General features: G+C 37.1%; 1 protein-coding gene across 5 annotated transcripts; it reads left to right on the top strand.

Annotated features, from left to right (window-relative positions):
- Nucleotides 1-5,237: 5,237 nt before the first annotated feature.
- On the top strand, nucleotides 5,238-13,741 carry LOC108902734 (adhesion G protein-coupled receptor E5). 5 transcript variants are annotated; one of them, XM_051073987.1, is made up of 20 exons: nucleotides 5,238-5,311; nucleotides 5,449-5,598; nucleotides 7,235-7,318; nucleotides 7,449-7,598; nucleotides 7,716-7,865; nucleotides 8,001-8,153; nucleotides 8,343-8,495; nucleotides 9,018-9,061; nucleotides 9,174-9,272; nucleotides 9,576-9,729; nucleotides 9,824-9,946; nucleotides 10,061-10,248; nucleotides 10,373-10,534; nucleotides 10,678-10,872; nucleotides 11,009-11,226; nucleotides 11,331-11,391; nucleotides 11,472-11,563; nucleotides 11,803-11,971; nucleotides 12,046-12,141; nucleotides 12,669-13,741. In XM_051073987.1, exons 2-20 carry the CDS (start codon nucleotides 5,568-5,570, stop codon nucleotides 12,705-12,707), a joined length of 2,361 nt encoding a protein of 786 aa, XP_050929944.1. In that variant the 5' UTR covers nucleotides 5,238-5,311; nucleotides 5,449-5,567; the 3' UTR covers nucleotides 12,708-13,741. The 5 variants fall into 5 exon arrangements, with proteins under 5 accessions (XP_050929944.1, XP_050929947.1, XP_050929946.1 ...); XM_051073988.1 differs by adding an exon at nucleotides 8,792-8,834 and having other exon boundaries at nucleotides 5,251-5,598; nucleotides 8,343-8,446; XM_051073990.1 differs by lacking the exon at nucleotides 8,001-8,153 and adding an exon at nucleotides 8,792-8,834 and having other exon boundaries at nucleotides 5,250-5,598; nucleotides 8,343-8,446.
- The last annotated feature ends 585 nt before the right edge of the window (nucleotides 13,742-14,326 follow it).

Below are 14,326 nucleotides of genomic sequence, written 5' to 3'. Positions count from 1 at the left end.
ATTGCAATGCAAGTATTTCTATGTTAACATAAAACATGGTTTGATCATTTGCCCTGGAGCGGCCCTCCAGCTTTGGTACTGTACATGTAAACCAGCATCGTGTTCAAAATGCTTAAGTCAGCATCTTTAAGAGTTTTCTTAAAACTTGCTGAATTTGCTGAGGTAGTGGATCTGCTTTAATTTCCAACCCAATAACAGGAGGTAAATTGTTGTTCCACATTGCACCTGATAAGAATAATTCTCAACTCTGAAAATTATCTTACGTGCATTACCTTCTCAACTTAGAAACTACCTGCCCTAATCTGCACCACCAAGAAGAATGTTTACAAATTAATTTTTTTCAAAGGTAAACAAACCTGAAAATTGCCCTAGAGGCAATATGATGATAGTGGATGTGGTATTGCATCCATAAATTGTGAGAATTAAAAACTAAGGGGAGACTGAGAGGAATTTTACACTGGAGATTAAAATTCAGCAACTGAGATCATGAAATCCACTGGACATTAGATGTCTACAACGTTTGCAGTTAAATTTACAGGAGGGTCTCATTGGGTGATGGAGTAATACTCACTTTTCTCCACTAGATATTGCTATTTCACTATGACAAAACCTTCACCGTGAACCAGCAACACTCCATTTTGTTTGTTTTAGCACCAACAGTTACCCAAACATAGTGGATCAAAAAGCATGCGTAAAAATCCAAGTTTTCTCCTTCTTTAAAGGCACAAAAAAGAAGCAACACAACCTAGAAACACAGGTGTGGAGTTTGGTTTCACTCTCTTTCACACTCTTGAATATCTTGTAGGGCTAATGTGAAGTAACAATTAAGACTGAGGTTTTAATGGTTTCTGATGGTGTAAAAGTTAGTTATCGTGATTGCTACCCAGAAGTTTTCAGTTATATACCCATAATTTATAGGGTTAAGTGTCATGTTGGGCCTTCAAATGCTGTGTCAGCCAGAGAGCTTCTGGGTGTGTTTAGCTATTTTACACCGTGTTACACAAAACAAAACTTTTTCACACGTCATCTCATAAAAAGAGGAATAATGTGAATTCAGTAAATTACAACACCACCATCACCCTCCACCCATATTATTATTTCCTCTTATCACCCTACTTTTAAAGTTATGTTGAGTGTTACAACAGAGACAAAACCATTGAACAGCAAAACTAAATTCAAAAGATGACATTTAACCCAATTCATTCCATTGAGTAGTTTTTTTAAAAAAAACAAAAAAAAACTGTTGGTAGAGAAAGGTCTTAAAATAGCTGAGAGCTGTCAGCATAATTCAAGCTGCAGCACTCAGCTCAACACTCATTCTTCATCAAGTGCAACAAGTTTGTCACCACATCCTCTACTATTAGGCTGGTAAAAGTTTAGCTTGAAGGTGAGAAGGAGTGCAAACTAAAACACAGTTCCTCTATATGCGTCATGACTATTTTTTCACAGCTATATAAAGGAAATGTCATTTTGCACATTTTGTTCCATTGTTCAGTACAGAAGGGCAGAGTGCTTTACACTTTATTTAAAAAACAGATGTTCTAAGATAAACAGTAAATTGACAGATCAGTCAGTCCTCGTGTTTTATGTACAGTCTCATAGAATCATTTTACCATGCAGTGTTAAGGTAATGCACTTAACTGAATAATGGTTAATAATAATAATAGATTTATTTTATTTTTGAAGAACAGGATAGTGTCAGTGGTGTTTTACAGAAAGAAAAGAAAAGAAAGAAAGAAGAATATACATTTACAAACAATAACATTAAAAAAAGCAAATAAAACATAATCTAGTACAGAAAAATTCAGTCAGGTTAATGCTTTGATCTACAATACATCACCAACAAGAAGGACCTACTAGAGGATGTGTGCTCAGGGGGCGGGGAATTAATTTTAAAAATCTTATGATAAAAGTGATCATAATCTTCTCTTCTCTTAGAGTGATTGTCACAAAGTCTAGTTTTTGAGAAATATGATGCTTTCTTTATGAAGAAAGGAAGCAGAAGGCAAAAGAAGAGCTATGTTTACATGAGTTTACATGCTAAATAGCTTTCAACAGATGGAAAGTCACACAGAGGGAAAGAAGACAGAAAGTCTGTCTGTCTGTCTGTCTGTATTTTTACCATTTAGGTCATTCTTTTCTCTCTGCTTCTATATTCTAATAACTACACAGTGATCTAATAGCTCTGACAACAATACCCAGATGTGGTTTACAAACGGAAAGGCTTGCATTTTAATAATAACTGATTAGTAAAAGTTTCACATATGGTGTGGTCTAGTCTATGCCATTCAGCCATTTCCAAAACCGCTAATGCAAGAGAACGTGATTATAAAAAATAATAACAACTGTCACTTTTACTGGCCTAGTAAACTTGCATGTGGAATCAATGAATAACATTATTCCACACTGCAGCAGCCATAATAGTTAAAGTGTGATAGCTTTGGAAATATTTACTGACGCACTTACGACTGCAGGTTTCTTTGAAAACTTAGACACAGCAGCTTGACGACACTACTCTGTCTCCACTCTGACCTTTTTGTTCAGGGTTTGACAGGAAGTTGTTGAGACAGCTGGACTACATTGAGGTCCCTCCTCATTGTTTGAGATTTCAGAGAGAAACAAAAAGAAAACAAGCACAACCAATACAAAACATCCAAAACTCTATATGCACACTATTTTGGTATGGGCAGGAAGGGGGTCGTGAGATAACAGGATAAGCCCTGGATGTTTGCCATGATCATATTGACTGGAAATCCCTCTTTGAATAAGAAGCCAGACTTAAAGCATAGCAAGTCTCAGGTGGAACACATTCATTATTTGAGTACAGAGTATGTACAGACTTGCATCTGGGCTCATCACTCCCTGCAATGATTCACCATGCTCAGCACAGCATTGACTGGGGAGTCGCCACAATATCTTCCCCCTAAGAACTTCATTACATACAGAGTCCAACAGATTTTAATTTGGATTCTATGTGTGGGTCAGTGCCATCAGCTATTGCTCAGTTTAAATAGGCCATCTTATTTCAAACTGTGTGTTCATATGTTGCACTGGGTAAAATCAGTTTCATTGTTATGTGTGGTTCCTGTTCAGTAACCTCTAATAATACTGTAAATTAACTGCATTTTGCTGTCTTTATATAAGAATTGCATCCTTGGGGAAACCCAACAGCTGAATAGCAAAGGTGCATGCCATATAGCCCTAAATGCCCTAAGCAGTAAGTCTCTGATTCAACTCCCAGTTGGCCGGACCATTTACTGCATTTTATTCTCCTGCTCTCTTTCTTCCCACATTTCCTGTCTTCCTTTCTACCCAATAAATGCATAAAAACTCCTCAAAAAATGTTACAAATAGCTTGCATTACTGATTGTAAACTGTGCATTGGATATTGATTAATTGTGTGAGTATATTAACATTTGTTTCATCTGTGGCACTCCTCTCCTGGATTAGTTATTACCATCTCCATCAACACTGCATAGCACCTGCTGTGAACTCAAGCTGTCACCAAGGGCAAGCTGGGCACTGAAAAGCAGTAGCCACCTTACATAGGACACAATGTACTAGAAGTTTGTACACTACAGTAAAAAAAAAAAAAAAAAAAAAGTCCCCTTCTGAGATGTGTCACTTTAAGTTCCACTTTTAGTTTTTTGTCTTTGTAAAAGTGGTGCTTGCTGTTTAATAGAGTTTTATGTTATTTATAACAACCTTTTAAAACAGCTCTGGTTTTCTGTGTTCTCAATCTGCTTTTTAATTCAGTCCGTGGTTCACTGTTTTTACACAAAGCAAAGATTCATCCTGTCCAACCCAACAGATACAGTACAGCTACATGGAAGCAGAGGTATAGGGCTGAGAGCTTACTGTATAAAAACTGTCACATGTAACGTGGTCACCAAATGTTGTTTTATGGTTGTATGATGGTCACTTTTTTAGAGAAACTTATTGAGGTTATTTTCACAAAATAGTTGAAGAATAGTTTCTCCAGAACAAAAGTGAGATTTTGATCCTTGCAGTAATATCTCAGACCAGACTTTATTAGTCTATTATATTATTCCTTATATATGTATAGTCCATATAATTGGCTATTCTTGTTGAATTTCTGCTTAATTTGGATGGCGTCTACACCAGTCATTTTCTGTAAAAATAGATCTATCTTCAACAAACACAGACCTATTCACAAGCAGGGGTTTTTTAATAGGTCATGCAAATGTCAGTACATTTCAAGGTCCCTCTGTGAGCATGCTCTGTGTTATACACAGCCAGTCCCTGAGGACTTGTGGTCTGTCACCTTCACATTCCCACGCCGGCAACCATTCACCTCATTGTTTAGAAGTGTGAAATAATGCAAGAACCACCCTGCTTGTCAGTGGGCAGTGGGAACTGAAAATGACCTCGTCACTGTGAGCTGCAGACAAGAGAAGTTGCTGAAAATGAAACAATTTGTTTTGTTCCATTAGGTTGCTCTTATAGACGCCTACAGCATGTCAGCATTTCCTCACATTCTCACAGCAGTGCTCGAGCCTGTACAGCCCACACAGGTCCACATAAGTCAAGTGGTGTCAAACAGGCGTGGTGCCATGTGTCATAAGCATCAGAAAAGCGAGATTAACATAAGAACATCATCATCCATGTATAGCAGTGTCACTCAGAGCTGTATTTCCTCCTACATACATTGCATTGATTTGGCAAAAAACTTATGATGTAGAATAATAAATCATCATCTGTATTTTCACTGAATAGAAATACAGTACATCTGTTTTTTGTGAATGGGGAAATGCATATATTTACACCCCACTGTTGTGTTTCTGTCTCTGTTCTCATTTACTTCTTTCCAAATGAAGCTCAATATTGTTACCATTGTTTCATTGTCTGATACTGATGCAGTCAGAGGAAAAAGCCATATATATGTCATCGCCATAGTTAGCTAACACTCTGCCAATGGGAGGGTATACCAGTCAGCAGGATTTTGTAAGACAATGACCATTCGTACAGTCTAAACTCCTCTTGACCCCCTCTTTATCTCCTCACACAGAGTCCAACAGAGTGGAAAGTTACAGAATAATGAAATGGAGAAAGAGACATAAATTAGCTTTGCAAAACACATGGCATGAAAGAGTTACTTTTCAGGCAGAGTTCCTGAAAAGTAATGCCTGGCTGTAACCCCCGCCTGACTGCTGTGTAACTGTGTAACCTCTGTGGGCGTAATTCAGAGTCTGAGACCCCTCCCCCCAAAATATCTAGTAATCACAGTATGACACCTCAGCAGTGAGAGCAGATCAAGATTCAGAGGGGAGGTGGAAACAGAGAGTTTGTTGTATGACATAAGAGACTACTGATTTTTACATCTATCCATTTTATTTGCGGGTATCAGTATATAGTGTCACCACTTTTACCACACCCAGTAACTTGACTGGGTGATGTTGTTTTTTTTTCCCATTTATTTTTATTAAGGAACTGGAACAACTGAGGCAAAGAGAAGAGGCTGATCTGGCTGTGGAGAGTTCCTAGGTTTATGTTCTGGTTGTCTTAACGATCCCTATACTGATCTGGGCAGTGTTTCTCTCTTTACCATGGTGGGCAGGTGGAACCTCCTGATATTGGGTGAGTCACATCTGTCATCTATTAGCACAGTAGTGAGAATGGAAAATCATCTGTTTCAATAAAGTTTAAAAGTGTTCTGTGCTCTTCGTACGGAAAACAAATAGCTGCAGTAGCCTACAAACTTATTTCTGTGTATGTTTCTGTATTAAATCTGAGATGACACTTTAATAGTCAGGTCAAGCCAGTTTTATATAACAACATCTTAATCTAAATTCCATGTTTTATTACTTTGTTTAGTAACTTTCCACTGAGATGAAATCTGCCAGCAGCCTTATCCAAAATCTCGCAGATGAAATACTAATGTTGCGAAACTGAACACTGTCATAGTTCTTAATGCGAGGTTCTCTGAGGCAGTCAGAGCCTGAACTCTGAGTGTGGGAAAGACCCCAATTAAATTTAGAGAAAATGAAGGAGAGTGATGCTGAGCACAGCAGCTTTTCTTCAAACAACCCACTATCTGGGCCCCACTGCACAGAGGACCTCTGTTCCTCTGCTTTTAAAGTGATATTTATACACTATGAGCTCATCACACAGCATCCACGTTACTTTGTCGCCTGACACTGACTGCAGTCACCCACATCTGCCCTCGGAGGAAGAAACACTGTGTGTTGCCATGTTACAAATTAACAGCACTGCAGTTTGCTGAAACATTTCCTGATGTCATGACTACAACCTTGATCTGGGATCTGTTGGATCTCTCTCTGTAAATATAAAGAGTAGTCTAGACCTGCTCTATATGTACAGTGCCTCAAGAGTGCCTCAAGGTCTGTTGTGAATTGGCGCTATATAAATAAAACTGACTTGACTTGACTTAACCTTAAAAAGACATTTTTTAAAATGTTTTCCTGTCTGCAGTCATGAAGATAATCTTTCTCTGTATCATGATTTCAGAGAGAGAAAAAAATATGTCAATTCATAATTTCTTTAGTTCTGCATTACATAATTTACATAAGTCTCCATATGTCATTAAGTGGTCACCAAAAATATGCTATATTATCAAGTATCAACCGTATCTATCGCATTTCTATCGAACTAGTTTGACAGCAGATACCTGAGCAGCAAACATCGAGAAATAAAATAAGAATTATCTGCATGGCTCAGAGATGAGTGGAAATACCGTATGCCTCTTTAATTAACAATTTCTTTGTTGTTTTTAATTCAACACACACACACACACACATATACACATATATATATATATATATATATATATACATACATACATACATACATACATACATATAATATAGACTGAAGTCATCATTAGGCAACCACAGAGCACTGACATTATACTCTCACTGCAGAGGATGTAACACTATTTTGTGCTTGCACCATGCCAACTGACGTTTCCTCACTCATAGGAAGCAGGGTTCTCCAGACACCCATGTGTTGTTCATTTAGAATTATGTTGCAGATGCTGTTGAAACAATCTGAGGAAATGAGAGAAGAGAATGAGGACATTTCTGGGGTTATTTATGTGATCAAACTGATCCTTTAACATCTGTGTAACTACACTAGAATGATTTTTAAAGAAAGAGTTAGTGTGGATTAGGTATGGGTACAAGTGTAGCAGATGTTGCATTAATGGTCAAAGGTGATGAACTGCAGACTGACAGTTGCCTGCTTGCTTTTTCAGCTCTATGCCTCTCTCTCATGGTCCTGTCACTGGCCTCTGACTGTCCCAACGGATTCGTATATAAAAGGAAACAGGGCTGCATTGGTATGAAAAATAAATGTATCTTCAAACACATATGCGCACACACACACATATATTTATTTGTTTATTTATTTATTCAAGCACTTATTTATGTGGCATCCATCTTTTTCATATTCCTGTTTGCTTGATTAAGATTATGATGAATGTGAAGTTGATAAGGGGGATACTCCTCCATGTCAAAAGGATATGGACTGCATAAACACCAATGGCAGCTTCATCTGCAAATGTAAAGATGGTTTTCAATCACAAACTGAGAGTTCTTCAGCTGGACAAACATGTAGAGGTAAATCATCTTGTATATTATATCAATTTTGAATCAATATTTTATAAAAGTTTATCTCCATCAGTTATGAATATATGATATGAATATGGAAATTCTGTCTTTATATTTTGCTTTAAGATATCAATGAATGTGACGTGGACAACATCTGTGGAGCTAACACCATATGTAACAACAAAATTTCAAGTTATTCCTGCACTTGTCGTGATGGATTCATCTCCTCTACTGGAGTGAAAGAGTTTCATGGAAATGACAATGTTACATGTACAGGTAAGATGCTTATCAATAAACTCACTATAATAAAATACTGGGGTTAGTTATATGAAGGGCATAAACAGTATGTATAAATGTTCTCACCATTCACTGCAGTGACATGATGTTAGTGTCCTCCTTCTCCTCATATAGACATAGACGAATGTGGAGATAAAGAGGAAAATGTCTGTGGTCAGAATGTAAAATGCATCAACACACCAGGCCATTATAGATGTGTCTGCAATCTTGGCTTTGGACTGAAATCTGGCAAATCAAACTTCACTGGGAATCAGGAGCAATGTGAAGGTAAAGGCTATGACACGATGCTGCAAAATACTTTTATTATTTATTTAATTAGTTTTTCAAGTTAATCTGAGACTTACATTTCTTTATATAATAACTAAACAAGTCTTGGTGTTTGTACAGTGATGTGATATATGGCTGTTTCAAAAACAAACAAACCATGACGTTAGTGTCCTCTTTCTCCTCATATAGACATAGACGAATGTAGAGATAAAGAGGAAAATGTCTGTGGTCAGAATGCAAAATGCATCAACACACCAGGCCATTATAGATGTGTCTGCAATCCTGGCTTTGGACTGAAATCTGGCAAATCAAACTTCACTGGGAATCAGGAGCAATGTGAAGGTAAGAGCTATGACACGATACTGCAAAATACTTTTATTATTTATTTAATTAGTTTTTCAAGTTAATCTGAGACTTACATTTCTTTATATAATAACTAAACAAGTCTTGGTGTTTGTACAGTGATGTGATATATGCTGTTTCAAAAAAAAAAAACCATGACGTTAGTGTCCTCTTTCTGCTCATATAGACATAGACGAATGTAGAGATAAAGAGGAAAATGTCTGTGGTCAGAATGCAAAATGCATCAACACACCAGGCCATTATAGATGTGTCTGCAATCCTGGCTTTGGACTGAATCTGGCAAATCAAACTTCACTGGGAATCAGGAGCAATGTGAAGGTAAGAGCTATGACACGATGCTGCAAAATACTTTTATTATTTTTTCCAACATCCATTACTGTACCACTGTCTGTTCAGTAAATATATGGAGAGAACATTTTCATAAGTACAGGTATCTTCCTAATATGAATGCCATGGTCATCAGCAAGTACATTCAGTGAATCATTCTTCCTGTTTCTCCAGTGATAAAGTGTGATGGATTCGAAGATATGCTCACTCTGACAGAGGTAACCCCACACCAAAAACGGTTTTATCACTGTTCACCAGATAGTTGAACATACATTTGAAATGTCTGTTGTCTCATACTTGTGTCTTGTTCTTCCTAAATCACTCTTCTAGAAATTTCCTGTTTCACATGATGTCATGACACAGCTGAAGAAGAGCTGTTTGAGGCTCAAACAGAACCAAACAGTGCTTAAAGGGGAGGACCTACTGGAGGTACATCTGTATTATTATTATTATTATTATCATCATTGTTATTATTATTATCATTGTTATTGTTATTGTTATTGTTATTATTATTATTACATGAATGCAATTGTATCAGATAAAATCTTGTACAGCAGAACCTTCAAGCATTTTCACATGGTGTTTTAATGTCTGTGCACAACCTTGTAGACTGTTTATGTTGACCTGAGGTGGTATGTAGCCTGACAGTCTGACTCAGTCTGACTCTGTCTCCTGTTTCTCCCTGTGCATGCTTATGTTTCTCCCTCTCTCCCTCCCCTCCTGTGGCTGTAGAGACTGTTATTTATGATTGACGATCTCTCGTCCTGTGGAGCCTTCAGTAGTAACAGGAAAGTCTCCACCCTTCTGAATGTAGTGGAGATCGCTCTGAGGCTAATAGGACCTTTCATAAAGACCCCAGGGACAAAAAAACGTTCCAAATTCACAGGTTAAATTGAAATTTATAATTAAGCACTTGAATGTACATTTCAGTTTTTTTCTCTTTTGCTAAACTAAAAAAACTTATCTGTATCTGGTTCCAGAGGTTGATCTGCGGGTACATATGGGGGCTCATTTACCCCAGGGACCTGTGAACATATCATCTAAGCACGCTAAGGCAGACATTCAGTGGGAAACAGCTGCAGGACATCCCTCCTATTATCCTGGTGATGATCATACCTAATTAACATATTTATAACCACTTTCATTAACACAGAGATGACTTCTGAATGTCATAAATGTCCACTTAGTCCAGTGTCATCCTGCTGTGATTGTGATAGGCTTTACAATGCTGTCCTTGCTGACTTATGAAATCCTGGAGAAGTCTGCAGGCTACTTTAGTGGGATGAAACTACTGAATAACCAAAGTTTTGAGATCAACTCCAAAGTGGTGACTGTCACCGTCAGTAACAGGAACACCAGCCACCTCGAGGAACCCATTAACCTGACTTTCTACCATCTGAAAGAGGTAAAGAGGAAAGACTGCACCTAATGTTTGGTGTTCCAGGTTGTGAAATTGTTATTCAAAACAAATATTACATCTATAACTGTCTTTATTTCTGTTTAAACTGATATATAAATGTGTTTTACAGTCAAATAGAACACACAAATGTGTGTTCTGGGATTCCTCGGTGGATGAAGGGACATGGTCTGATCGTGGCTGTAGCGAGGTGACATCCAACCCTAAATATACTGTGTGTTCCTGCAACCATCTGAGCAGCTTTGCTGTGCTCATGGCCACCTATAAGATAGCGGTGAAAACTCTCAGTTACATATATGATAATACATAGCAAATCATGACTCTTACAGTCAAGAGTTTACAGTTGAAACTTCAGTCCATTTCTGTGTATGGTAAGGTAACCCTTCTCACTCTCTCTCTCTCTCTCTTTCCCAACAGAACAAGTTTGAGCTGCAGCTGATCACCTGGGTGGGTCTGCCCCTTTCACTGGTTTGCCTGTTCATCTGCATTCTGACATTCTCACTGATCCGCTCCATCAAGAGCCCAAGAACCACCATCCACCTGCACCTCTGCATCAGCCTCTTCATTGCCACGTTTATCTTCCTTGTAGGCATCTCTCACACAGAGAACCAGGTAAATACTCTAACAGCTTGCGTATACAACAATAACAATTCAGCAAGCAGTTTCTCCCTATTTCTTTCTCCCCATTTCTCACCATCCTTTGTCTTTTTTTCACTGCTGTCATCCTCATCTCCCTCCCTTGCATTAGACTGGCTGCGCAGTGGTTGCTGGGCTGCTGCATTTCTTCTTCATGGCAGCATTTTGCTGGATGTGTCTGGAGGGCATCCAGCTCTTCAGGATGGTAGTCCTGGTCTTTAACACCAACTTCAAAACCCTATACATGATGGCAGGTGGCTACGGTGTCCCAGCTGTAATTGTCACTATCTCTGCCATAACTAATGCAAAGGGATATGGCACTGAGAGATAGTAAGTTTCCTTTACTGATGCTGATCTTGTTTTATTTTTAATTCAACCTTGAATCCCAGGTTATATTGACATAATCTGCTCAATAAACTCAATATTCATTACAGTTGCTGGTTAAACCTGGAATTAATTTGGAGTTTCTTTGGCCCTGTCTGTTTCATCATCATTGTAAGTAAGAAACTCAAATGATATCCTTAAAATTGACTGACTGCATTGCTTTTTAAAACCTCATCTTTGTTTCCTTTCAGATAAACATATTCTTCTTTCTGATCACTGCCTGGAAATTGGCACAGAAGTTCTCAAGTTTAAACCCTGACCTGGACAGTTGTCAGAAAATAAAGTAAGTCCGTAATTACCCACAAGCTAACTGCTACAGTCAGGCTCATGTATATTGTTTATGTGGTACTGTATAGGCATGCTCTGTATGTATCTAAATATATGATTCAACTGTATTTTCTATATCACAATTTCTCCCAATAGGAAGACAGATATAAAAATGTAATTCCCCAAAAAGCAGTCTCTTTCCTCTGATTGAGTGCCTAAGATCTGACCCGTATGTATCTTTGTTGCCTCCTGCAGGGCATTCATTATAACTGCAGTGGCTCAGCTGTGTGTGTTGGGCATCACATGGATCTTTGGATGTTTCCAGTTTAAGGAGGACACTATAGTCATGTCTTACTTCTTCACCATCTTTGCCAGCCTTCAGGGGGTTATGCTCTTCGTCATGCACTGTCTGTTTTCTAAACAGGTTGGTTACAAGAACAAGCTTTGCTCCTTTTTCTGGTGTCTATGCTTGTAATTGACCTCATATTTTAATTTTAGGTCAGGGAAGAATATGGGATCATCCTGTCAAGAATCTGTGCACCTAAAAAGAAGAGATACTCAGAGTTTGGCTACTCTAACTCCAGCAAAGCACATGTAAGTAGTTATTTATATTCACAGCAGTGATGCTGACTGAGGTGAAATGACAGTGGTAATAAACTGTACTATCTAGTAACTGCAGTATAGTACATGTGCTAAACTGAATGTGTTACAGTCTAATATCTGTTACTTATTTGTTATTTGATCACTATATCTATTTTCATAAAACACCCATTATCCATACAAAATAATTGGATTTTCTCATTATTAAATATGAGATGCCTTCATTGCTCACTAAGCAACAGTAAAATTAAATCAAACATTTAATATACATTTGAACACCATAGATTAACATCTGATCTGTAATCTGTTTTAAGAGACTTAATGAGATAAAATCATTGGAACTTCAATGTTTGACAGCTTACAAATACAAACACACAATTCTTTTCCAGGGTTTGAAATTGGCAAGGTATTATAGGGGGTGTGAAGTTAAGTGTGTTATGTCTTGCTATATCTTGATAACAAAGCAAAGTGTGAAAGTGCAAAGTGTGACTGACCTGATCTCTCCCTTCCATCATCCTCAGGGATCCAAGAGCACTGACACAGGAGAGTCTCGCATCTGAGGAGCTAAACTGTGACTTATTTCCTGAAGATTGCTATTTCAGACATACAACCGACTCCTGCATTCCCAATTTATGGCTAATGCACCAGTTTGCTTTACCACAAAATGTTGTGAATAGTATCCTTCTTTACCATGCGCTGGTCTTTGTAATTTTAAGCTATACCAATTGAACAGATGATTGTTATAATTTAATATAAACTAAGGTTTTATTCTAAAACGAGAAAATGACATTTGTAAGTGAGTTTTACCAAAATACAAGTTATTTTGTCACCAACTGAATATCTTGATATTTATATGAACCATAATGTGCTTCACTTTCATGCAAACACTGGTTTTATCAGTCAAATGGTGAACTCATTTTAGAAAAACAAAATCTTCAAATATTTATTAATTAAATATTTATTTTATTTTATTTTATTGATTTTGGGCCAAAATATCAAAATAATAGATAATATTAAGAAAACCTGTTTTATCAGGTACATCTAAAATAGCTTGTTGTGTCATCCAGGTACTTAAATCAACCAACAAGACAATCTGCGAGATATTTTATGCACAGTGTGCACTTCTTTTATCCACAGTATTTAAATTGTTACCATGACCAAAAAAAAGAAAGACAAGATATTAAATGTATGTTTGTGTATATATTGCTGGGTTTGTCTGTATCCATATTTGACTGCATTCCTGCTCCGTTAAGCATACTGCACATTTTTTATATGTTTTATCTAAATATTTGAAAAGAGTTATTTTTTATTTGCTAAGCTTAAATAGGTTTCAAAACTTGAATTTTCAAAGATAACATTTGTTTTTAATAGAATATTAGTAATTTTGTAAGCTCTGGTTTATTACACATTTGTAATTTCCAACTGATGCTGTTTGGTCAAAATACTTATCTTTTGTATTTACATTTTCTGTCTTTCGCTGTGTGCATTATTAATAGTGTGTTAATTGTTTGTTTGTGTGTGTGTGTGTGTGTTTTGATATTTTTCATGCCCCTCCTGGCAGCTTTAAATGAAATAAATATTCTGATGTACCTCATGTTTGTCTCTGTGTGAAGGTCTTGAGTTGTACTTAAAATATAAAAGGAATTACTTTTGAACAGCTGAAGGACAAATAAATCTTTTTTTTTTTTTTGTAATGTTCACTATGTCAGAGCCCATATTTAGCAGGAATAGCAACACTGAGTCATAACTAAACTTAGAGTGAAGGGCAAACATAAGGTAATAGCCAAACCTATGCAACATTCTCTTTCTATCCACCTTCATGTCTGATGCAATGTTTCATAGCGCTTTGCTTACTGCTGAAACACTTATCTGCCTGGTTAAAAGATAGAAACAGTTATACATACAGAGGAAATTGAAGTCTATCTCCTCTTACTTCCTGTTTATGTCAGATCACAGGAAAGATGGCTTCAAAGGCAACTCTGAAGCCTCAAAATTGGTGCTTAAATTTTAACGAGCAAACACATTTTGAGAAGCCATGAAAACAGATTTTGTTGTATAATATATCAGTACAGATGAGTGCAGTATACAAATCAACATTAAACATTTACAAAACATTTAGAGTTGGTGTTGATACATCTTTTGGTTTATACTCACCTCCTTTTTTAAACACAGGTGTTTT

The sequence above is a fragment of the Lates calcarifer genome, linkage group LG11, assembly GCF_001640805.2.
Source record: "Lates calcarifer isolate ASB-BC8 linkage group LG11, TLL_Latcal_v3, whole genome shotgun sequence".
Lineage (NCBI taxonomy): Eukaryota > Metazoa > Chordata > Actinopteri > Centropomidae > Lates > Lates calcarifer.
The sequence above is the reverse complement of the archived record's forward strand: the minus strand, read 5'-3'. Positions and strand labels throughout refer to the sequence as shown.